This window comes from Ranitomeya imitator, chromosome 3, assembly GCF_032444005.1.
Source record: "Ranitomeya imitator isolate aRanImi1 chromosome 3, aRanImi1.pri, whole genome shotgun sequence".
NCBI classification, from domain to species: domain Eukaryota; kingdom Metazoa; phylum Chordata; class Amphibia; order Anura; family Dendrobatidae; genus Ranitomeya; species Ranitomeya imitator.
This window is the reverse complement of record NC_091284.1, coordinates 499,839,938-499,865,877: the sequence shown is the minus strand read 5'-3', so window position 1 is coordinate 499,865,877 and position 25,940 is coordinate 499,839,938. Positions and strand designations below refer to the sequence as shown.

Sequence of the window (25,940 nt, the reverse complement as noted above, 5' to 3'; positions counted from 1 at the left end):
AATTATACAAGTTTGATATCTGCATACTCATACTGACCTGGGGAATCATATTGCCTGGTCAGTTTTACCATATAGTGTACATGGTAAATAAAAACCCAAAATTCAGTTGTGGAATTGCCCCTTTTTTTGCAATTTCGCCACACATGAATTTATTTTCTCTCTTTCCAGTACACTATATAATGAAATAAATGGTGCCATTGAAAAGTTTTACTCGTCCCGCAAAAACAAACCCTTACACAGCTATATTGAAGGAAATATAAAAAAATTATGGCTCTTGGAAAAAGGGGAGGAAAAAACAGGAAATGTCTATGACATGAAGGGGATAACACAGCTAGCGCAGGTCACTGCTGTGTAACAGCTGGCATCTGACTGTATGAAGCTGGCTCTTTGGCGAAAATTGTACATTATAGGTGTTTAAAGAGTAAATTAAGCATCACATTTTTTTTAATTTTAAACGTTTTACTGTTGAAAAGTGCAATTTTGACTGCTTCTAAATGAAGATGGGAATCAAATTTTAATACATAGGTCTTCTAAGAACAATTACATAGTGTATCAAATAGTGTTCAAATAATGTAATTGTATCTGACAATGCCAAATAATATTGCCACCATTTTCCCTCTCTATTTATTGGATCAGTACCAAGGTTTTGTTCAGTACCAAGCAAAATGTAAGACTCCAAACTCTGTATATACATATGTAGCTCTATCAAAGGCAAGTTCAACAAAGCCTTTGACTATACAGTACATTCCTCCTTTCCTGAAAAATCAGTATTTAAATTGATATGTAAATGATTATGATAGATCTGAAACCTCTGTCACTCCAGCTCTATTCCCTACCCAGTGCTTTGTTCACCTGCTTAACAGCTTTTATGCCGTGTGACTTCACACAAAGAATATCAGTCAAGAAGAGGCTGGGCTTGAGAGAGAGTAAGAGTGAGAGAGGCTTCAGATCTTTCATAATCATTTGCATATCAATTCAAATGCTGATTTTTAAGGAAAGAAGGAATGGACTCACTACCAGTCTTACTAACTCTTTAACTCCCCATACACTTTATTCAAATAGCTTTCAGTTGAACGATGGTTTGGTCGATCGTTCAACTTGAAACTGTTTCACACATCCAAGATGTTTTCTCGGAGAAGGCCTCCTGCCAGATTCCTCATGTGTCAGGGAAGAGTCTGAGGGTCTAATACAAATCAAACTGTTGTCCAAACACATTGATATTGGCGTGTTCAGCCAATGTTAGTAAAATGTGTATGGTGGTCCTTACAGTGTGGACTTCTAGCTTGATTGTAAAGCAGAACGCAGCCACTTTCTCTGCACGCCCACATTGCTGCCTCCTCCACAATCAGCAGTCACAAGTTATATGTAATCAGTCTCTCAGCAATGTTTAGTGTAACCATCTGCATAGGATAGACAATCTGTTTGCCTAAATGTTATTCCTATTACTCAGGAAATGATCAGTCTGAGGCAAAGCGCTTACTTATATCCAAACAAGAACCTTGTGAAAAATGGCGACATTTGCATAATGTACAGAATATACTTTTTGACCATTGTGTTTTTTCCATAAATACTGGGAAATGGATTCTTTCAAATCCTATTAAATCAATAAATCTATTTAATAATCTTATTACAAAGTTACAAAGTATTGTATACTGAAAATAATTACAGCCAATCTGGGCTAGCTAAATCTAACATATAAAAGGCTCTCATTAATTGATATATATAAGTGAAGTCTCTAATAAAATGAAAAATACTAGATTACAATTGAGAGACAATATGAAACAGAGTTATATTTCGCCCACAAAAGGAAGCGTATGAATTAAAGCATGTACTTTTTTTACTAACCTCCTTCCATATCACAATGTTACTGTATCTTCATAATACTGTAAAAAATAGAGAACACATGGATATAGTGTCTAATAGTGTGTGTGTAGTCCTCCCCAACAGGATTCTAAAAATCGAATGTGGAGACACCTACTTTACTTTAACCCCTTCACGACATCCACCATACTTGTACAACACAAGCCTGAAGAGGATGTATGGATAGGGCAAATTTAACACTCGCCAGCACAGGAACATGTCATTCAGTGCCCCCCATTGGCATGCCTGTGACGTGATTGCAGGCAGCTGATGGGTTGCTATGTCAGCTTGGGGTCTAATGAAGACCTCTGTGCTTGTCACTACAGAGCTCCTTTGAAACCCTGCCTGGTTTTATTTTGATTCCACGGGTGGAATTGCAATACACCCATGGCTGTTAACCTGTTAAATTCCGCTGTCAGTCTTTGATAGTGGCATTCAATGTGATTGCACTGGAAGCACGTCACTAATCCCGCCATGTCGCATAACGGCGAGTCGCCGATGGGTTGGCATGACAACCCAGGGTCTGCAGCAGACCCATTTGATTGCTATGAGCGCCTCCGAGCTTTATGTAGCACAAACGGTCGGATGATCGCAGCTTCTACTCTCCCATGAAGACTATTGAAGCTAATGAAAAGTAAAAAAAGTTTTTAAAAATATTAAAAAATAAAAAATATATAAAAGTTTAAATCATCCCCTTCAAACTAAAACAATAAAAAAACACACATACTTGGTATTGCCGCATTCAGAGTTGCCCGATCTATCAATATATAAAAATAAACATATAAATAGAAACTCGATCGCTAAACGGCGTAGCGAGAAAAAAGTCAAAACGCCAGAATTATAGTTTTTTGGTTGCCGCATCATTGCATTAAAATGCAATAATGGGCAATCAAAAAATCATATCTACACAAAAATGGTATTAATAAAAATGTCAGCTTAATGCTCAAAAAATAAAAAAAAAGTTGTGGAATTGCATTTTTTACAATTTCAACGCATGTGGAATTTATTTCCTGTTTTCCAGTACTCAACATGGTAAAACCAATGGTGTCTTTCAAAAGTACAATTCTTTCCGCAAGAAACAAGCCCTCACATGGCCACATTGACAGAAAAATAAAAAACTTATGGCTCTACGAAGCAGGGGAGCAAAAAAGAGACCCCCAGGGTGAAGGGGTTAAACTAGTCTTTACTTACATAACCATTAGATTTTTAAGAACATAATTACTCTCCCAAGAAAATGATTTTACACAATCTTGCAAGGGTAATAAGAGGACAATGAAAGAATGTAATCAGTGTTTCTATGTATTCATAATATTTGCATACCCACAGTTTATGTTTATCTTGGTAATGAAATTCTGAACAAAGCAACATAGTCATTGCCTTCCTAAAATACTGTCACATCCTGCAAAGCTGATTCTTATAAACAAAATTGTATGGTATCTACAAAGATTATTGTAAGATAGCCCTGTAAAAGATTTGCCAAACATGTTACCTGAAAAGACCTTTCCCAAAATGCTAAATTTTTTGCACTGAATATTGCAGATGTTAATTTTCTAATTAGAATTTTCTGGAATAATTATTATACTTATAATATTTAGTATTTAGATGTTAGAAGTCACGATGATGGTGATGATGATTATTATTATTATTATTAGTTTTAGTATTATAATATTTTTAATATGTAAATTAAAGGTCTAAAAATTTGTATGTAAGGGTGTGCCCCAATGAACCTAGAAAATGCTTAACATGTGCAATGTGACTGTTTTGTTTTAGGTGTCTAAAGATCTACAAGACAAGCAAAATGAAATTGAAGACCAGTTAAAAAATGTATCTCTATATGAACTCCAGCTAAATCAGTTGACATTGTGGGTTTCATCAGTGAAAGATCAGTTATCATTTTACAATCAAGTGGGAAGACCAGGAGCCTTTAACATCAAGGTAAGAAGCCCCACTTTTTATGTCAGTGTATTAGATAGAAAGATTGTCAATGAGTCAAATCCTTGATTAACTGTCTTCACATTGCGGTTATCTCTTTGTGTTACCCTGAACACTTATTAGCTATAGGTAGTGTTGAGCATTCTGATACCGCAAGTATCGGGTATCGGCCGATACTTGCGGTATCAGAATTCCGATACCGAGATCCGATACTTTTGTGGTATCGGGTATCGGTATCGGTTCCATACGGATGTGTAAAATAAAGAATTCAAATAAAAAATATTGATATATTCACCTCTCCGGCGGCCCCTGGACATCACACTGGTAACCGGCAGGCTTCTTTGTTTAAAATGAGCGCCTTTAGGACCTGCGAATGACGTCGCGGCTTCTGATTGGTCGCGTGCTGCTCATGTGACCGCCACACGACCAATCAGAAGCCGCGATGTCATTCTCATTCACTAAACTCCTAATTCTAGGAATTAAGGACCTGCGAATGACGTCGCGGCTTCTGATTGGTCGCGTGGCGGTCACATGAGCGGCACGCGACCAATCAGAAGCCGCGACGTCATTCGCAGGTCCTAAAGGCGCTCATTTTAAACAAAGAAGCCTGCCGGTTACCAGCGTGATGTCCAGGGGCCGCCGGAGAGGTGAATATATCAATATTTTTTATTTGAATTCTTTATTTTACACATCCCTATGGATCCCAGGGCCTGAAGGAGAGTTTCCTCTCCTTCAGACCCTGGGAACCATCAGAATACCTTCCGATACTTGGTGTCCCATTGACTTGTATTGGTATCGGATATCGGTATTGGCGATATCCGATATTTTTCGGGTATCGGCCGATACTATCCGATACTGATACTTTCAAGTATCGGACGATATCGCTCAACACTAGCTATAGGTCTACCAGATACTTTAAGTTACCCTATTTAAAATCAATGGATTTTATTTTTAGAGTATAGATTAAATGTTCATATGTTTTATCTAACACATTTTAAAAGAGAAATGATAAAATCTTGCTTTCCAGTAAAAATTGTAATGGGATCTCCATTGCAGGTACTGTAACAAGGTGTGACAAAGCCAGATAGGCTAGGGATAAATCCTAGCACTGCAGGACTTAATTAGATGCACCTAGCTAGCTTTGAGTAAGCAATGGGCTCACTTTTGTGTGTCAGTCTGTTAGATGTAGGGCAGAGCCGGGTGTGCTGAAGCTGGTGAGTGACCAGACAAAATGTGATATATAGCTGAAAAAGAGACATGCCAGAGTCTCTGGCTGAATAGAGACTGCATGGGTTAGCTAGAAAAGCTGATCAGTTTGTGTGTTGGAGCTGCAGATAACCATGTGGAGGATGCAGACTGTTTTGGTTTTGTGTCCCATGAAGTTTTATGAATGCAATGAAACTGCATCTGTATGGACTAACCCACATTGTCTGTGTAAATGCTACGTAATGCCTATCTGAGAGCGTGAATCTCTACATAGTAATGATTCAGATCCCAGGTATAATTAAGGCAATGTAAATATTAATGCTAATAAGGCAAGGTGTACTTACCATCAACTCCTTATTTCAAAGGCATTGGTTGGAATCTTCCGATATAACACATGTACTCCAATCACCAGAAATTAGGATGATCTAACATGTACTGCTTGAGATGACTTAATTGTTTTAACCAATAAAATCACTGTTTGAACACGAGAACGAAAAATATAAGGTATCCCATTGTTTTTCTGGTGTAATTCTCTAACCAGTTTGATCAGTCATACACAGATGATCTAACAGGTTTCCCCTTCTACCACATCTTAAGTCTAAAATTGGATCACCCTTGGTCAAACAGTTTTCAGTTTATATGGGTGTATCTTTTCTTCCTTTTTGCCTATTGTGGTTCAGTTCCTGCTATGGTTATGAAACAATGTGGTAGATATATTATGCTGAGGGAAAGAGTAAAATTATACCATACAGACATATGCTTCACCATATTTACGCAATTATTTTCTGTCAAAACCTGGTGCACACTATTATTACAGCTAGACCATTTCATGACCCCATTTAACTACACATTTTGTAAAAATAGTGAGGTGCAAAAGTTTTCAAGAATGTATAACATTAGTACAATGCACATATACCATTTTTGGCATAATATATGTCAGGGTTTTGGCACATCCATATAGAAATGCACTAAAGCTTCCCTTATGCAGACACAAAGTAAGAGATTTATTGTAAAACACTGCAAAGCTACTGTTAGGGCTGGTGGCATGCACCAAATAAATATAAATATAGTAATAAGGTGCGTTCGCAGCCCTGGGTCCACCATGCAGAGATGGAACCTGCTGCTAGGTAATAGCGGCACTATATGGCGGTATTACACCAGAATAGACATGGGTTCCGTCACCTGGTATGAACTGATGCGAACTCTGTTGTTTCATAGAGTCACAGGGAAACAAAGGAAATGATGTGCCCTGTTAGCAGTCACAGGGTGCAGCAGATGGATGCTAGTGGAATCCCTGAAACTCACCCCCAACACGCTGATGATTGATCTCGCTCTCGCGCTGACCCTCGGTGGCTTTTGAGCCCACGCCTGAGGACACCCTGAGGCGCTGTAATGTATCATTGATGTGCGGGAAAGCATTGACAGGTGCTAGGTAGCTTCCACCATTCGTGAGCAGTCAAAACTCTAGGGATGGGAATGTTTCTGAGCTTTCATCAATCGACAGGCATACATCCACACACACACGATAACAAGTTTATACTAGCGCATGGCCGAGCGGCCATGCAAACCTTGTTTTTACTAGTAGCACTCCCGGACCTTCCTGATGGTCCAGTAGGAGTCGCAACAGGACCTGAGCATGTGACCCCCGACCTCCAAAGGGAGGACGACCCATGGGCATGCTCAGTATGGGAAAAGCAGGACTTAGTCCCTGAAACGCCTGCTCACTGATGATCAGTGCTGGCTACAAAGGCACGACCTGGAAAGGCAGCAGTAACCAAGCGCACAGTATCAGCTTGAGCCAGACACTGGGACTGACATCTCCGCTGAGCAGGCTCCACTGCAGCTGGAGGAGAATAGGAGACCACAGCGGACATCGTTCAAGAGTACCCCTGTGCAGAAGCAGAAACTCGACACCTAACATTACACCCCCTCCTAGGGCCCCTTCCTCCATGGGACTCGCTACGTTCAAAGGCTGCAATGAGCAGCAGAGCTCGAATCTGCTCCACAGGTTCCCAGGTTGTGTCCTCTGGGCCGTGACCCTTCCAGTCCACCAAATAGTATTTTTTGCCATGTACCACCTTGCACCCCAAGATAGACTTCACTTCGTACTCATCCGTGGATGAACCCGATGTCCCGGCAGATGACTCGGAAAAACGGGACATATGGACGGGCTTTAAGAGGGATACATGAAAAGTGTCGGTGATAAACAGACATGAAGGAAGAGCCAAACGGTAGACCACAGGGTTAACCTGTTCCAGAACCTTGAAAGGGCATATATTGCAAGGCGCAAACTTAGTGGACTCAATTTGCAGCTTGATATTATGGGCGGAGAGCCACACTAAGTCACCAGGAGCAAAGGTCAGAGTGGGGTGCTCATGTGCATCAGCAGAAACCCTCATTCTCTCCTTGGAGTCCCGGATGTCATCCTGTGTATGGTCCTAAATGTCACGTTTCTCCACTGCCCAGTCTGACACCTTAGAATCTGTGGATGACATGGGCATTGGCACAGGGACACACGGATGCTGGCCGTAATTAAGGAGGAATAGGGTCTGCCCCGTGGAGTCAGCTACGGCGTTGTTCAAAGAAAATTCCCCTCATGATAGCAAAGATACCCAGTCATCCTGCCTGGCAGAGACAAAATGTTGCAGGTATGTGACCAGAGTCTGGTTGGCCCTCTCTACCAACACACTCGTCTCGGGATGGTACACAGAAGAGAGATTCAGCTCAATGCTGAGTAAACGACATAGCTCTCTCCAGAACCGAGATGCAAACTGGGGAACCCGGTCACTAACAATTTTTTCAGGCATGCCATGTAGACGGAAAACATGTTTAATGAACAATGCCGCCAAGGCCCGTGCAGAAGGTAACCGTGGAAGGGGCACCAAGTACACCATTTTAGAAAAATGGTTGGTGACTACCCAGATAATGGTGCAGCTATGAGACTTGGGTAAGCCCACCACGAAGTCCATACCGACCATCTCCGAGGGCCTGTCTGCCACCGGCAGGGGTAAAGTAGCCCAGCAGGCTGTTGCCAAGGAGACCGATTTTTGGCGCAGGAGACACATGCCCGAATATTGTCCCCGATGTCACGGGCCATATGCAGCCACCAGTATGTCCTCGCCAGAAGCTCAGATCTCCTCTTGGTCCCAAAATGTCCACCCACCCTGGATGAGTGAGCCCAAGAGAGAACCTCTGGTCACAAATTAGATGGAACAAAAGTCTTGCCTGGGGCACAGACTCTAGCAAAACCGGAGCCACAGTTCTCAGGCTCTCTGAAGGGACAATAAGCTGAGGCTCCTCTTCCTCCTCCTCTGATGACAGTAAGGAGCGGGAGAGAGCGTTAGAACAAGTGTTCTCCCCAGAGAGAAAATGGAGGGTAAAGTTGAACAGGGAGAAGATTATGGACCATCTGGCCTGGCGAGAGTTTAGCCGCTGGGTGGTTTGCAAATACAACAAATTTTTGTGGTCGGTGAAAACTTGGAAGGGAAAGCGAGCCCCCTCCTGGAGGTGTGGCAGGAATCTCCCTAGTGGCCAAGTCATCCTTCACATGGTCAGCCAGCCCCCTCCAAAATACAGGGATGAGGGCTTTATCTGGCTACTCCAGCTCAAATGCTAAAGTCCGGAAGTGGATGGAAAAATGACTGACCATGGATGAACCCTGTGTCAATGCCAACAGTTGGAGCACCATATCATGGGGGACTTGGGGTCCCAAAAAGACCTGTTTCAGAGTGCTCAGAAAACACGGAGCACTCTGTACCACATGATCATCACTCTCCCACAGCGGCATAGCCCACTCCAACGCCCTGTCTGACAAGAGAGATATAATGAATCCCACTTTAGCCCGCTCTGAGGGGAAATGTGCAGCCAGGAGCTCAAGGTGAATTGCACACTGGTTCACGAATCCTCTACAAGACTTGCTATCACCAGAGAATATATCTGGCAGCGGGAGGCAGGATAAGGTCGGAACACAGGGGTGGCAGTGGACAAAGTGGCTACAGCCAAGCTAGCAGCCTTAATGGCAACTGCGGTAACATCCACAGCTGAGGTTGTGCGCTTGAGAGCCGCCAACCTGCCCTCCAGCTGCTGGATGTACCGCTGCAGTCGCTTTTCGTCTGCCATTACTAGCCAGACCCTGGCGCTAGTATAATGTTAGGGCTGGTGAAATGCACCAAATAAATATAAATAAGGTGTGTTCGCAGCCCAGGGTCCACCGGGCAGAGATGGAACCTGCTGCTAGGTAATGGCGGTACTATATGGTGATATTACACCAGAATAGACATTGGTTCCGACACTCGGTATGAACTGATGCAAATGCTGTTGCTTCACAGAGTCGCAGGGAAACAAAGGAAATGCTGTGCCCTGTTAGCAGTCACAGGGAGCAGCAGATGGACGCTAGTGGGATTGCTGAAACTCACCCCCAATACGCTGGTGATTGGTCTCACTTTGACCCTCGGTGGCTTTTGAGCCCACGCCTGAGGACGCCCTGAGTCAGATGCTGAGATCAAGCGGGAGTTCCCACCCTACATGACCGGTTGTCAGGACTAATTAAAGATTACCACACAGAGTGCATACAGCTCCGCTCTGGCGGACGCCGCTTTCCACCCTAACTAGGGCTAGGAAAGCGCACTGATTGCAAACGCACCGCACTGGCAGTCACTGCTAAAAAATGCAGTAACGTGTGCTTGATGTGCAGGAAAGCACTGTCAGGCACTAGGTAGCTTCCACAATACTGTAGCAGTCAACAACTCTAGGTATGGGAATGATTCGGAGATTTTATCCATCGACAGGCATACATCCACACACACATGAAAACAGGTTTATGCTAGCGCCATGCGAACCTTTTATAGTAGCACTCCTGGACCTTCCTGATGGTTGAATAGGAGTTGTAACAGGACCTGAGCATGTGACCACCGACCTCCAATGGGAGGTCGACCCATAAGCATGCTCAGTATGGGAAAAGCAGGACTTAGACCCTGAAACGCCTGCTCGCTGCTGATCAGTGCTAGCTACAAAGGCAGAACCTGGAAAGGCAGCAGTAACCAAGTGCACAGTATCTCCACTGAGCAGGCTCCACTGCAGCTGGAGGAGAATGGGAGACCGCAGCGAACATGGTTCGAGATTCCCCCTGTGCAGCGGCGGGAACTCGACACCTAACAGCTACACTCATATTTTCAACAAAACCTGATTAGGTGTCAATTGATATAATTGAATTGAAATTGGGTCAGTGATGGTTTTGTGATGGTTTCTGTCATTTTAGAACTGAATAATGCATTATACTCATTGATAAACCTGACACAAATGGTGTTCCCATCTGTCAACCGCAGTGTAGTTGAGCCTAATATAGTGGTGTAGCAGTTCCCTATGTGATACTACTGCTCTACACATAGATAATGCACTGTAGAAACCTAAGATGCTCATCAAAGCTTGGTTTAGAAGAACAATCATTGACTGTAACACAGACACTAAATTGAAATCATATTTCCACTTTCGAATGTGGATCTAACATACTTTATGTGTATTATTGTTCAGGGGACTTAAAGGGGTTGTCTGGGACTTTAAAATTGATGGCCTATCCATAGAATAGGTCATCAATGTCTGATTGGTGGTGCAACACATGGCATGCCTACCGATCAGCTGTTTTCAGTGTTGTTAGCAGCAAATCAGCTCCTGCCCCACTGGGAACAGCTGATCGGTAGGAGTGCCAGATGTAGCACCTCCACTCTTCAAATAGGCCATCAATGTTAAAGTCCCGGAAAAACCCTTTTAAGAAACTTTGAATACCTTTAAGTGAAAACCTCTATCAATCGACTCAATTTTCTGAAATTTCATGCTAGACTGCAATAATTTGCCAAACACAGCTATGTCTATTGCACCTCTGCAGCTTTATAGCACAGTAATCGTAGCCAGGTATTTTCTTTTGAGTCTTTTGTTTTGTTTGCCATCATGCAATGTTCTCAGAGGATCATGTAGGGTGGATCATTAAGAAATAGCAGCATGTGATCTAGTAATAAGCATGTTTGTGTGCCCTGATTATATCTTCATTGCCATTTCACTTAACCATGGTACTAGGAGCAATCTGAAGAGGTGGCTCAGCGTGCTGTGAAACACTTATTTGAGGAATGGATCTGTAACAACAAATTGGATGAGTGCTTTTCTTCTTGAGCACTTATTTCTTTTGAATGGGCTCAACTGAATATGTTTAACGTGACGCTTGTTAAGCGGTTGCTAAGAAAAGTGTCTATTTTTTGTCATTGAAGATAACATTAAATGCCGTCGGCTGAAAAACTTAAATAAACCACAAAATATAAATGCAGTACATGGGTCTTCCAGACATATAGGGACATATTAAAGGGGCACTAAAACTAAAGTGCTTCTTATAGCAATTATTTTTTTGGGGTGAATGTAATATTCTGTTCTCTGGCAGTGCTGAGCATGTTGTGATAAGATGAAGTAGGATACAGTGCTGTTCAGTGGAAGAAATTGTAAAACCAGCATCAGTAAATGCCATTATCTCATATTCTGAGAATCTCTAGAAAGTTTTAAATTATATTTGAGATTAGGAATTGCTTACCAAAAACATAGATAACTATTAGAAAATTTGCTAAAATAGATTAATATGGCAGCTAGTTGGTTAATCTTCAGTGTGAAAAAGAAAGTGAATGCAACTCCTATAGTCCACCCTTTGAATTCAGTCATGATTAAACCTGTCTATCTAAGAGGACGGTAAACTTCTGGTCTCCCAAGTTTGATGAAAACCTGATCGCATAAAGTAATGCAGCTTAAAAAAGTAATTAAGAGATACTTTAATTACATCCTTTAATTTCCCTCCATTCTCATGCTGCTTTTTCCTGATCCTCCCACTGGTCTGTTATATTGCCTTCAGTCATCAAGGTCCTTATACCCCTCAGAACCACTGCAGCTAATCACTGGCCTTAGCGGTCTTATGTCTTATTCCACTAACCAGTAAATTGCTGCAATGGTCCCATGGGTTATGTGTGATGTTATCACCTAGATAAATAGAAAACAGCAGTGAGGTTCATGGATATACCACTGTAAAAGAGGGGAGTTTAAGGTTGAGGATATTATATCTCCATGTTTAGCTGTATTATTGCTACCTGTGTGCAGTATTTTATTTACTTCAGAAAACTCTTTTAACCATGTATCAGTTGAAATATATCTTCACCTCAAAGAAGTCCAGCACTGTTTTTTTTCAAGCCAAAGCAAAGTTCTTTAGGTACCTTCACACTGAACAACTTAACAACGATATCGCTAGCGATCCGTGATGTTGCAGCATCTTGGATAGCGATATCGTTGTGTTTGACACGCAGCAGTGATCTGGATCTTGCTGTGACATCGCTGGTCAGAGCAGAAAGGCCAGAACTTTATTTCGTCGCTGGATCTCCCGCCGACATCGCTGAATCGGCGTGTGTGACACCGATTCAGCGATGTCTTCACTGGTAACCAGGTTAAACATCGGGTTACTAAGCGCAGGGCCACGCTTAGTAACCCGATGTTTACCCAGTGTTGATGTAAAAAAAAAAAAAACACTACATACTTACATTCCAGTGTCTGTCGCGTCCCCCGGCGTTCTGCTTCTCTGCACTGTTTCAGCGCCGGCCGTAAAGCAGAGCGCAGCTTTGACGTCACCGCTGTGCTTTACGGCCGGTGCTTACACAGTGCAGGGAAGCAGAATGCCGGGGGATGCGACAGACACCGGAATGTAAGTATGTAGTGTTTTTTTTTTTTTTACATTTACACTGGTAACCAAGGTAAACATCGGGTTACTAAGCGCGGCCCTGCGCTTAGTAACCCGATATTTACCCTGGTTACCCGGGGACTTCTGCATCGTTGGTCGCTGGAGAGCTGTCTGTGTGACAGCTCTCCAGCGACCATACAGCGACGCTGCAGCGATCGGCATCGTTGTCTAGATCGCTGCAGCGTCGCTAAATGTGACGGTACCTTTTGAGTTAAAAAGATGAAGATAAGGATTCGACTATTTCTAAGTATACAAGATAAGTTTGTTAAGTAGGGCTTTAAACAAGAATGTGGCCAGTAGGAAAAAAATCAATGAGTATATCCCTATCCAAAACAAAGGAGTTTGAGGATCATGTCACTGATTTTCTTTTCAATAATGTGAGGCAGTGACTGGGGTCATATGTGAGGGTCGCATTGTGTCCCCTAAGATGTGTAAAGAAGCATATTGAGGCCACAGGAGTGCATTGCAGTCACAGGCGTAGCTGTGATTGCAATGCACAATAAATATGAGTGTTAGTCTTGGACAAGCTATTTGTCCAAGTCAGATTGAAAAAAACTATCACAGGTTTTTATTTTTTAAATGGACTACAGGAAGGTAGCGGGGGCGGTCCGTTTCCTCCCCTGACCTGGATTTTCCATGAAATGCAGAGCAAAAATGTGCTATTTTTGTTTTCTCTGCATTTCTGTTTAGTTAAAACACCTGTTTTTGTCTTTCCATCAAGCTTGTCTTGCTTCCATTATCATGTGTGCCTATTTTTGTTTGATTAGACAATTCTACCAATTGCAACACCGGAGTGATGACCGGATACTAGCATAAAAGTATAGACATGTCTTGTACCAGGTATCATGATTAAGGGTGCTTAGTCACCGGAAACGCGTTGACCTTGGTTTTAATTTTTCTGTATGCTGATGTTTTGTCCTTTCACTATATTTTAAGTGAAATAAACTATGGATTTTTCACTATTTCGTTGAGCTGGATCTCCTTCTCTTTCCTGTTCGTCCACGCCCAGACACAGCGGTTCCGTGCTCCGAGCTCCTGGGAATGTCGGTATGGTGAGCTGGATTTTGTTTTTCCTGTATGAGGGAACACAGCACCAAGCATAGTGAACTCCTGGCACCCTGCAGCTTTATACAGTGGTGCAGTCGCCCTCGACAACCGCCTGTCTTTACGGACTGTCTGGTTTCCTGGCTGCAATCCGGAGGATAGTGTTTGTTTTCTTTGCACGTTTTGAGACATTAAACCTGAGTTTACTTTGAACTCTCCTGAGCCACTGCCTCCTCATGGCACAGTGAGGACACCACTGCACTACAGTAAGAATAGCACTGAAGATGACACTACTGTTATACAGAGAAGAATGCCAAACTGAAAAAGGCCTTTTAAAATGCTCACAAGTTATAATGAAAACCATAACCCATTATTGGTTCGGCTCTATTACAAGCTGGATGCCACTGGTGCCAACGGACCTGACTGACTTTTAAAATAGGGTTTCTAGTGCCATCATGGTGTCTATCATTTTGAACTAGAAAGAAATGGAGAATGCAGTTCCATTTTTTTCTCACAATGTGACCAGCAAAAATGAAAGCTACTTACAGATCCACATCACTAATGCAAACAGAGCCTAAGCCATTGAAATGAGCACAAGTTTCACATTTAAATGAAAATAGTTGGACTTTGTGAATGATATAAACTTGTTTTTAATCGATATACTCAGGAGTAAATAAGCAATACACATTCTTCTGAAAGGCATACAAACACTGTATACAATGGTGATGTGATTTCTATTCAACACAAGTATTTTTTATTTCTCAGAAAACATAAGCAGTGGTAATTCTCACAGATACAATCTGATTATCTTTTACAATTTTCCATTATTAGAGTCACATTTCATTTTCATTGTACAATTCTGACCTGTTCCAATAGACAACTCTCTGAATACTCACAGGATTGGCACATGTTCATTTGAGATAAGCAGTCAATCTGCTCCAGTAGCAGAATCCTCATGACCTGTGGTGTTATCTTTTGTGAGTGATTTGTAATGCTTGTTGCAGCCATTTAATTTCTACTATACCAGAGAAAAAATGTACAGACACATGATATTAAAAAATATATAAGATATGGATTTGTAATGTACAGACTATTTTTATCTCGGAATATAGCTGTAGAAACCTTCAGAGGATAATATTTTGCACCTAGTCGCAAGACTAAGATTAAATTACAGACAGGTAGGATATATAGTAAACATTGATAGAAATGTCCGATAAGCCTAAAAGCTGCTAAAATGCAACTTATAATAGATTTCTGTCCATGATCATGGTTGGTCACAGTACAAAGTTAAAGGGATCCTATCACATTGTACATGTAGTCTGATCTGAGGACAGTGTGGTACAGAAAATGAGAGGCTGAGCAGAACGATAAATGTATGGATTTATAGAAAAAGATTCAGTATAGCTTGCACTTTCCTCACCAAAATCCATGGTATTTGCATTCATAGGAGTCCAGTGTGTGGTTCTAGTAATGAATGACAGCTATTTCCGCATGCACAGTTATACAAGGAAGATTGTCAGTCAATGAATAAGCCAGCCCAATGGTCTCCTAGCTATTCAGACACCAGTGATTTCTATAAATAAAAAGCAACATTTACTAAAACAGAAGATTCAGCCTAACAGCAAGTTCAGTATAACTTGTACTTTACAAGGCAACCAATTTAATTTTACAGAATATGTAATTGATCGTCGCAGATGGAGCGTCCTTAAATATAAGTGAAAAGGCAGGACTGTGGCCCCTACTGGAAGAATTAGCGAGGTCAAGCACTCTGACAACTGCCCAAGGCAGTATGCCTTAACCCCTTCTGAAGATATTGTGCTGTGTACACAGGTCAAACCTAGCATGGAGAAGTATCTGCAATACAGTTCCAGAGCTGAATATCATGCTTCAGAATCCGTCTTCAACTTGCAGTTTTTTCCATGTGTCTGGACTCAGAACCAGGGAGCTGCTCAAGATAGCTAAGGAGAATAATGTGGATTTAGTCAGTCTTCCTGAAATGTTCGAGGTTCACAGGACTGAATTTACATATGCACTGATAGAAGCTGTGCTACGGTCGTGGCAGACTTTAGTTTTGTACTTCACAAAAAACAGTGCCGATAGCTCTTGCTAAGGTCATCTGAAATTTCTCTGCACCGAGAATAATTTGTGACATTTCTGGACAATTTACTGTCTGTCTTCAACAGGTATTTAGTCAAATTCCACCAATATTCTTGACATAGCTAGATTGACTAAATATGTGAAGTCAGCAATATCCTCTTTGCTTGAAGATCCCATCTTGGGAGGTTGGACATTGATACTCGCGGAAAATATCACTGTACTCCCATGTGGTTTGAGTCAGCTTAAAGGTGTTGAACTGAATTCCGAATCTGCTTACAGCTCTGGATCATCCTGACCAAAAAGAAGTAAAGGACATAATCTCTATGTTACTGATAAGAGTGACTTAACCGCCATATTCGTGGAGGTGAAGGAGGGCCCCGCCCCATAACTTTCTTAAGCGACCATTTCATACTAGATTAAAAGATGATTGACATTGGGAAGCCATTTTGAAATCAAATAACGATGTCACGTTTTTCCCTGTACCAGAAGTCCGCTGCCTCGGAGTAACTCTTGACTCTGCCCTGTCCTTCAAACCACACATCTAAGCTCTTTCCACCTCCTGTCGCCTCCAGCTCTAAAATATCTCCAGAATCCGCCCTTTCCTTGACCGTCAATCTACTAAAATTCTTGTGCATGCCCTCATCATCTCCTGCCTTGACTACTGCAACATCCTTTTCTGTGGCCTCCATAAGTCCATCCTTAACTCTGCTGCCCGACTAATTCATCTCCCTCCTTGCTACTCCTCCGCTTTCCCCCTCTGCAAATCTCTCACTGGCTCCCATTCCCTCAGCATATCCAGTTCAAATTACTAATACTGACCTACAAAGCCATTCATAACCTGTCTCCTCCATATATCTCTGAACTAATCTCCTGATATCTTTTCTCATGTAATCTCCGGTCCTCCCAAGACCTCTTTCTCTCCTCCACTCATATTCGCTCCTCACCCAACAACCTCGAAGATTTCTCCCGAATATCCCCTTTCCTCTGGAATTTTTTGCCCCAACACATCGGACTATCAACCACATTCGGATCCTTCAGACGGAACCTGAAAACCCACCTCTTCAGGAAAGCATACAGCCTGCACTCACCTTGCTGCCTCCTCACCACTACCGAAGCTACCGCCTCACCAACACCAGAGCTCCTGCAACCCTCAACCTATTGTCTCCATCCCCACCATCCTGTAGAATGTAAGCCCGCAAGGGCAGGGTCCTCACCCCTCTGTATCAGTCTGTAATTGTTAGTTTGCTTACTGTAAGTGATATCTGTAATTTGTATGTAACCCCTTCTCATGTACAGCACCATGGAATCAATGGTGCTATATAAAGAAATAATAATAAAATCTGTCCAAGGATGCAAATATAAATTCTGTATTTACAACCATTGGTACAAATAGACTTTGAGTATTGAGATCTTAAGGGTTTGAAAAATATAAACATTCTCCGCAGCAATACACTTGCAGAAAGAGTGAAATATTTTCCTCTTCAGGGAACTACAATAAACTAGCAACTCTTTTTGGTCGTATTCTTGTGCCAAAGCCTCACAGTGCTCATATGGAGCTGCTCATGAGCTCAGATACAGCTCTGACAAAAATTAAGAGACCACCACATCATAACTCTGTCATGGGCAGCACAATTTCCAGACCTGAACCTCATTGAAAATCTCTGAAATATAATCAAGAGGATGATGGATAGTCACAAGCCATCAAGCAAAGAAGAACTGCTTACATTTTTGAGCAGTGTGAAAGACTGGTGGAAAGCATGCCAAGATGCATGAAAGCTGTGAGTAAAAATCATGGTTATTCCACAAAATATTGATTTCTGAACTCTTCCAAAGTTAAAACATTAGTATTGTTGTTTCTAAATGATTATGAACTTGTTTTCTTGGCATTATTATTTGTTTTTGGTTTTTTATTTGTTATTTTGACCATTTCTCCTTTTCAGAAAAAAAATCCCCCCCGCAAAAACACAAAATTTATTGCATGGAAATTAGGAGACATGTTGTCAGAAGTACAGTATATAGAATAAATGAACAATTTACATTTTACTCAATAATATATCTATAAAGAGAAAAATCAGACAAACTGAACATTTTGCAGTGGTCTCTAGTGTTGAGCGATACCTTCCGATATCCAGAAGTATCGGTATCAGATTGGATCGGCCGATATCCCAAAAATATCGGATATCGCCGATACCGATACCAGATACCAATGCAAGTCAATGGGACACAAATATCGGAATGTAAATAAGCCCTTTCTGTCCTTCTACATCCTGTTCCAGAGGGGGAAAGAGTGTGGGCGGTGTGTGGGCGGACACTGTGCGAGTCTGTATGTGTGGGCGGGGTCTGTGCGGGCCTTTTGGGGTTCTGTATGGGCCTCTCAGGGGTCTGTGTGTGCCTGCCGGGGGTCTGTGCGTGCCTGCTGGGGGTCTGTGCCTGCCTGCTGGGGGACTGTACTGGCCTGCAGGGGCTCTGTATGGGCTGCCGGGGCTCTGTGTGGGCTGCCGGAGGTTTGTGCGGGGTGCCGGAGATCTGTGTGGTGTGCCAGGGGGTCTGTACGGGCCTGCCGGGCTCTGTGCAGGTTGCCGGGGCTCTCTGCGGCGTGCTGGGGATCTATTCGGCGTTCCGGGGCTCTGAGCAGGCTGCCGGGGGTCTGTACGGGCCTGGCGGGGCTCTGTGCAGTGTTTTGGGGCTCTGTCCGGCATGCCGGGGCTCTGTGTGGCGTGCTGGGGCTCTGTGCGGGCTGCCGGGGCTTTGTGCGGCGTGTCGGGGCTCTGTGTGGCGTGCCAGGGCTCTGTATGGGCCTGCCGTGGCTCTGTGCGGCCTGCCGGAGATCTGTGTGGCGTGCCAGGGGGTCTGTACGGGCCTGTCGGGCTCTCTGCGGGCTGCCGGGGCTCTGTGCAGGCTGCCAGGTCTCTGTGCAGGCCTGCCGGGGCTCTGTGCGGTGTGCTGGGGCTCTGTGCGGGCTGCCGGAGGTCTTTACAGGCCTGCCGGGGCTCTGTGCAGCGTTTTGGGGCTCTGTGCGGCGTGCCAGTGCTCTGTGTGGGCTGCCGGGGCTCTGAGCAGGGTTGCCGGGGGTCTGTACGGGCCTGCCGGGGCTCTGTGCAGCCTGCCGGAAATCTGTGTAGCGTGCTGGGGGTCTGTACGGGCCTGCCGGGCTCTGAGCAGGCTGTCGGGGCTCTGTGTGGGCTGCCAGGGCTCTGTGCGGGCCTGCCCAGGCTCTGTGTGGCGTGCTGGGGCTCTGTGCGGCGTGCCGGGGGTCTGAACGGGCCTGCCGAGGCTCTGGGCAGCGTTTTGGGGCTCTGTGTGGCGTGCCGGCGCTCTGTGCGGGCTGCCGGGGCTCTGTGTGGGGATGCCGGGGCTCTGTGCGGCATTCCGGGGCTCTGTGAGGCGTGCCGGGGCTCTGTGCGGCAGGCTGGGGCTCTGTGTGGCCTGCCGGGGCTCTGTGTGGCGTGCCGGGGCTCTGTGCGGCATGCCGGGGCTCTGTACGGGCCTGCCAGGGCTCTGTGCGGCCTGCCGGAAATCTGTGTGGCGTGCCGGGGGGTCTGTACGGGCCTGCCGGGCTCTATGCGGTCTGCCGAGGCTCTGTGCAGGCTACCAGGGCTCTGTGCGGGCCGGCCGGGGCTCTGTGCGGCGTGCTAGGGCTCTGTGCGGCGTGCCGGGGCTCTGTGCGGGCTGCCGGGGGTCTGTACGGGCCTGCTGAGGCTCTGTGCGGCGTTTTGGGGCTCTGTGCGGTGTGCCGGGGTTCTGTGCGGGCTTCCGGGGCTCTGTGCGGGGTTGCCGGGGGTCTGTGCAGGCTGCCGGGGCTCTGTGCAGCGTGCCGGGGGGTCTGTACAGGCCTGCCGGGGCTCTGTGCGGCTTGCCGGAGATCTGTGGCGTGCCGGGGGTCTGTACGGCGTGCTGGGGCTCTGTGCGGCGTGCCTGGTGCTCTGTGCGGGCTGCCGGGGGTCTAAACGGGCCTGCTGGGGCTCTGTGCATCGTTTTGGGGCTCTGTGCGGCATGCAGGCGCTCTCTGCGGGCTGCTGGCGCTCTGTGTGGGCTGCCGGGGCTTTGTGCGGGCCTGCCGGGGCTCTGTGCGGCGTGCTGGGGCTCTGTGTGGCGTGCCAGGGCTCTGTGCTTACATTTTTGAGCAGTGTGAAAGACTGGTGGAAAGCATGCCAAGATGCATGAAAGCTGTGAGTAAAAATCATGGTTATTCCACAAAATATTGATTTATGAACTCTTCCAAAGTTAAAACATTAGTATTGTTGTTTCTAAATTACTAAGAACTTGTTTTCTTGGCATTATTATTTGTTTTTGTTTGTTTTTTTTGTTATTTTGACCGTTTCTCCTTTTCAGAAAAAAAAAATCCCCCCCGCAAAAATACAAAATTTATTGCATGGAAATTAGGCGACATGTTGTCAGAAGTATCTATAATATAACGCTGGGAGCGTCACTCTGTCCGAAGCCTTTATAGACTGCGCAAGCGCAAGCGCCGGCGCAGTCTCGGCCTCACAGAGTGACGCTCCCGGGAGATCGCGGTATGCGTTAACACTGAACGCACACCGCGATCTCCAACAGAGAAGCAGGGACCGCCAGAAGGGTGAGTATCGGCTATATTCACCTGTCTCCGTTCCACCGCTGCACGCCGCCATCTTCCCGGTCCTCGGCCTGTGACCTTCAGTTCAGAGGGCGCGATGACGCGCTTAATGCGCTTTAAGGCGCGCAGCGGTGGAACGGAGGACAGGTGAATATAGTAAGTGCTGGGGGCCTGAGCTGGCGGAGATACCGACACCTGACCCACACAGCGCGCCGGTGTCCCCGCCTGCTCAGGCCCCCCAGCACTCGGCGCCCAGCGACGATAGGTGAGTATGTTTGTTTTTTTTTTTTTTTAAATATATTGCAGCAGCATGCGGGGGCATATAGAATGGAGCATGTTAAGGGGGCCATCAACCATAATGGAGCAGTGTACGTGGGCATAGAGTATGGAGCATCTTATGAGGCCATAAACCATAATGGAGCAGTGTACGGGGGCATAGAGTATGGAGCATCTTATGGGGCCATAAACCATAATAGAGCAGTGTACGGGGGCATATAGTATGGAGCATCTTATGGGGGCCATAAACCTTTATGGAACAGCGTACGGGGCATACACTATGGAGCATCTTATGGGGGCCATAAACCATAATGGAGCAGTGTACGGGGGCATATACAATGGAGCATCTTATGGGGCCATAAACCATAATGGAGCAGTGTACGGGGGCATATACTATGGAGCATCTTATGAGGGCCATAAACCTTTATGGAGCAGTGTACGGGGCATATACTATGGAGCATCTTATGGGGGCCATAAACCATAATGGAGCAGTGTACGGGGGCATATACCATGGAGCATCTTATGGGGGCCATAAACCTTTATGGAGCAGTGTACGGGGGCATATACTATGGAGCATCTTATGGGGGCCATCAACCTTTATGGAGCCGTGTACGGGGCATATACTATGGAGCATTTTATAGGGGCCATAAACCTTTATGGAGCAGCGTATGGGGCATATGGATGGGAGCAGCAAATTAAAGAACGGTGGCGCAGGATGGGAGCAGCAAATGACAGAAGGGGGCGCAGGATGGGAGCAGCACATGACAGAATAGGGCAGCACATGACAGAACGGGGGTGCAGGATGGGAGCAGCACATGACAGAACGGGGGCGCAGGATGGGAGCAGCACATGACAGAACGGGGGTGCAGGATGGGAGCAGCACATGACAGAACGGGGGCGCAGGATGGCAGCAGCACATGACAGAACGGGGGTGCAGGATGGAAGCAGCACATGACAGAACGGGGGCGGAGGATGGGAGCAACACATGACAGGATGGGGGTGCAGGATGGGTGCAGCACATGACAGGATGGGGACGCAGGATGGGTGCAGCACATGACAGGATGGGGACGCAGGATGGGTGCAGCACATGACAGGATGGGGACGCAGGATGGGTGCAGCACATGACAGGATGGGGACGCAGGATGGGTGCAGCACATGACAGGATGGGGATGCAGGATGGGAGCAGCACATGACAGGATGGGGACGCAGGATGGAGCAGCACATGACAGGATGGGGACGCAGGATGGAGCAGCACATACCAGGATGGAGACCATATACCAATATAAATACGAAAATGAAGGAAAAAAGTGGCAACACTCACCGATCCTGTTAAGCAGATTGTGTCTTTTATTCAAGCGATGATGAGACCGTATTCATGGCTCGGGGGAGAAAAACATACAAGAGGTGAGCGGGGAGAGGACAACAGCCGTTTCGCGCCTACACCGGCGCTTTTACGGGTGGACCCGTGGACCCATAGAAGCGCCGGTGTAGGCGCAAAACGGCTGTTGTCCTCTCCCCGCTCACCTCTTGTATGTTTTTCTCCCCCGAGCCGTGAATACGGTCTCATCATCGCTTGAATAAAAGACACAATCTGCTTAACAGGATCGGTGAGTGTTGCCACGTTTTTTCCTTCATTTTCGTATTGGTACACTTTTGCTGTGTTTTCAAACGTGAGCACCTCTCTGGATTTTCTGAGCTCAGTAGTTCCTCTAGTGATCCCACTGTTACTTCTTGTCATCAGGCTGTGCGGCTTTTTCTATTTTTGTATACCAATATAAATGCTCGCCACCCGGGCGTAGAACGGGTTCAATAGCTAGTATAGAATAAATGAACAATTTACATTTTACTCAAAAATATATATATAAATAGAAAAATCAGACAAACTGAACATTTTGCAGTGGTCTCTAGTGTTGAGCGATACCTTCTGATATCCAGAAGTATCGGTATCATATTGGATCGGCTGATATCCCAAAAATATCGGATATCGCCGATACCGATACCCGATACCAATGCAAGTCATTAGGACACAAATATCAGAATGTAAATAAGCCCTTTCTGTCCTTCTACATCCTGTTCCGGAGGGGGAAAGAGTGTGAGCGGTATGTGGGTGGACACTGTGCGTGTCTGTGTGTGCAGGCAGGGTCTGTGCGGGCCTGTTGGGGTTCTGTACGGGCCTCTCAGGGGTCTGTGTGTGCCTGCCGGGGGTCTGTGCGTGGATGCCGGGGGTCTGTGCGTGGCTGCCGGGGGACTGTACTGGCCTGCAGGGGCTCTGTATGGGCTGCCGGGGCTCTGTGCGGGCTGCCGGAGGTCTGTGCGAGCTGCTGGAGATCTGTGTGGTGTGCCGGGGGGTCTGTACAGGTCTGCCGGGCTCTGTGCAGGCTGTCGGGGCTCTGCGTGGCGTGCTGGGGATCTGTTCAGCATTCTGGGGCTCTGAGCAGGCTACCGTGGGTCTATACGGGCCTGCTGGGGCTCTGTGCAGTGTTTTGGGGCTCTGTGCGGCGTGCCGGGGCTCTCTGTGGCATGCTGGGGCTCTGTGCGGGCTGACGGGGCTCTGTGCGGCGTGCTGGGGCTCTATGCGGCATGCCGGGGCTCTGTACGGGCCTGCCGTGGCTCTGTGTGGCCTGCCAGAGATCTATGTGGCATGTCGGGGGTCTGTACAGGCCTGCCGGGCTCTGTGCGGGCTGCCAGGGCTCTGTGCGGGCTGCCAGGACTCTGTGCGTGCCTGCCGGGGCTCTATGCGGCGTGCTGGGGCTCTGTGCGGACTGCCGGGGGTTTTTACGGGCATGCCGGGGCTCTATGCAGCGTTTTGGGACTCTGTGCGGCGTGCCAGGGCTCTGTGAGGGCTGCCGGTGCTCTGTGCAGGGTTGCCGGGGGTCTGTGCGGGCTGCCGGGGCTCTGTGCGGTGTGCCGGGGGGGGGTCTGTATGGGCCTGCTGGGGCTCTGTGCGGCCTGCCAGAGATCTGTGTGGCGTGCCGGGGGTCTGTATGGGCCTGCCGTGCTCTGAGCGGGCTGTCAGGGCTCTGTGCGGGCTGCCAGGGCTCTGTGCGTGCCTGCCGGCGCTCTGTGCGGCATGCTGGGGCTCTGTGCGGCGTGCCGGGGCTCTGTGCGGCGTGCCGGGGGTCTAAACGGGCCTGCCGGGGCTCTGTGCAGCGTTTTGGGTCTCTGTGCAGCGTTTTGGGGCTCTGTGCGGCATGCCGGGGCTCTGTGCGGCATGCCGGGGCTTTGTGCGGCCTGCCGGGGCTCTGTGTGGCATGCCGGGGCTCTGTGCGGCGTGCTGGGGCTCTGTACGGGCCTGCCGGGGCTCTGTGCGGCCTGCCGGAGATCTGTGCGGGCCTGCCGGGACTCTGTGTGGCGTGATGGGCTCTGTGCGGCGTGCCGGGGCTTTGTGCGGGATGCCGGGGGTCTGAACGGGCCTACCGGGGCTCTGTGCAGCGTTTTGGTTCTCTGTGCGGCGTTCCGGCGCTCTGGGCGGGCTGCCGGGGTTCTGTGCGGGGTTGCCGGGGCTCTGTACAGCGTGCCAGGGCTCTGTGCGGCGTGCTGTCGCTCTGTGCGGTGTGCCGGGGCTCTGAGCAGGCTGCCCGGGCTCTGTGCGGCATGGCGGGGCTCCGTGTGGGCTGCCGGGGCTCTGTGCGGCGTGCCGGGGCTATGTGCTGGCTGCCAGGGCTCTGTGTGGACTGCCAGGGCTCTGTGCAGCGTGCCAGGGCTCTGTGCGGCTTGCCGGGGCTCTCTGCGGGCTGCCGGGGCTCTGTGCGGGCTGCCGGGGCTCTGTGCGGTGTGCCGGGGGGTCTGTATGGGCCTGCTGGGGCTCTGTGCGGCCTGCCAGAGATCTGTGTGGCGTGCCGGGGGTCTGTATGGGCCTGCCGTGCTCTGAGCGGGCTGTCAGGGCTCTGTGCGGGCTGCCAGGGCTCTGTGCGGGCCTGCCGGCGCTCTGTACGGCATGCTGGGGCTCTGTGCGGCGTGCCGGGGCTCTGTGCGGCGTGCCGGGGGTCTGAACGGGCCTGCCGGGGCTCTGTGCAGTTTTTGGGGCTCTGTGCAGCGTTTTGGGGCTCTGTGCGGCATGCCGGGGCTCTGTGCGGCGTGTCGGGGCTCTGTGCGGCCTGCCGGGGCTCTGTGTGGCATGCCGGGGCTCTGTGCGGCGTGCTGGGGCTCTGTACGGGCCTGCCGGGGCTCTGTGCGGCCTGCCGGAGATCTGTGCGGGCCTGCCGGGACTCTGTGTGGCGTGATGGGCTCTGTGCGGCGTGCCGGGGCTTTGTGCGGGATGCCGGGGGTCTGAACGGGCCTACCGGGGCTCTGTGCGGGCTGCCGGGGTTCTATGCGGGGTTGCCGGGGCTCTGTACAGCGTGCCGGGGCTCTGTGCGGCGTGCTGTCGCTCTGTGCGGTGTGCCGGGGCTCTGTGCAGGCTGCCGGGGCTCTGTGCGGCGTGGCGGGGCTCCGTGTGGGCTGCCGGGGCTCTGTGCGGCGTGCCGGGGCTATGTGCTGGCTGCCAGGGCTCTGTGTGGACTGCCGGGGCTCTGTGCAGCGTGCCGGGGCTCTGTGCGGCTTGCCGGGGCTCTCTGCGGGCTGCCGGGGCTCTGTGCGGGCTGCCGGGGCTCTATCCATGTGTGCAGGCATCGTTTGACTGCAAGTCCCATCGGACGATGCCTACTACAGTGACAGTGAATGACACATTAGCCAATAATGGGACAGTAGTAGTCCCATCACCTGGCTAATGTGTTGAATGGAAAAAAAACATACATACGTACTACATACATACTACATACATACTACATACTACATACATACATACTACATACATACTACATACATACAACATGCCTACTACATACATACTACATACAGTACATTCATACATTACATGCAATACATACATACAGTCATATAGTACATTAAACATAGAGTACATACTCACCATTACTTGTCACTTTGTTCCCCGAAGCCAGTGTCATCTGTAAAAAATATGAAAATAATAAACAACCAATATATTCCCTGTCCGCAGAAATCCACTAGTGTCCCGCGACGATCTCCCGTGGAGAACGGCAACATCAGCTGATGCGACTGCTCTCCAGGGGCTCCAGGAACACAATGACCGCACTGTATTCCTCCGCCGCTGTAAAAAAAATAGTCCCTAGTCTCACTTTTGGCATTGCTGTGTGAGAAATTTTCCCATGCAGCAATTGCCATAAAGTGAGATTTTGA

General features: G+C 47.5%; 1 protein-coding gene across 2 annotated transcripts in view; it reads left to right on the top strand.

The window, feature by feature from the left end:
* The window catches only part of DMD (dystrophin), a 4,179,683-nt gene that overhangs the window by 2,684,374 nt on the left and 1,469,369 nt on the right, over nt 1–25,940 (top strand). For both annotated transcript variants that reach the window (XM_069757653.1, XM_069757654.1), the window contains one exon: nt 3,631–3,795. In XM_069757653.1, coding sequence (XP_069613754.1) covers nt 3,631–3,795 — 165 coding nt within the window. The remainder of the gene's footprint in view (nt 1–3,630; nt 3,796–25,940) is intronic.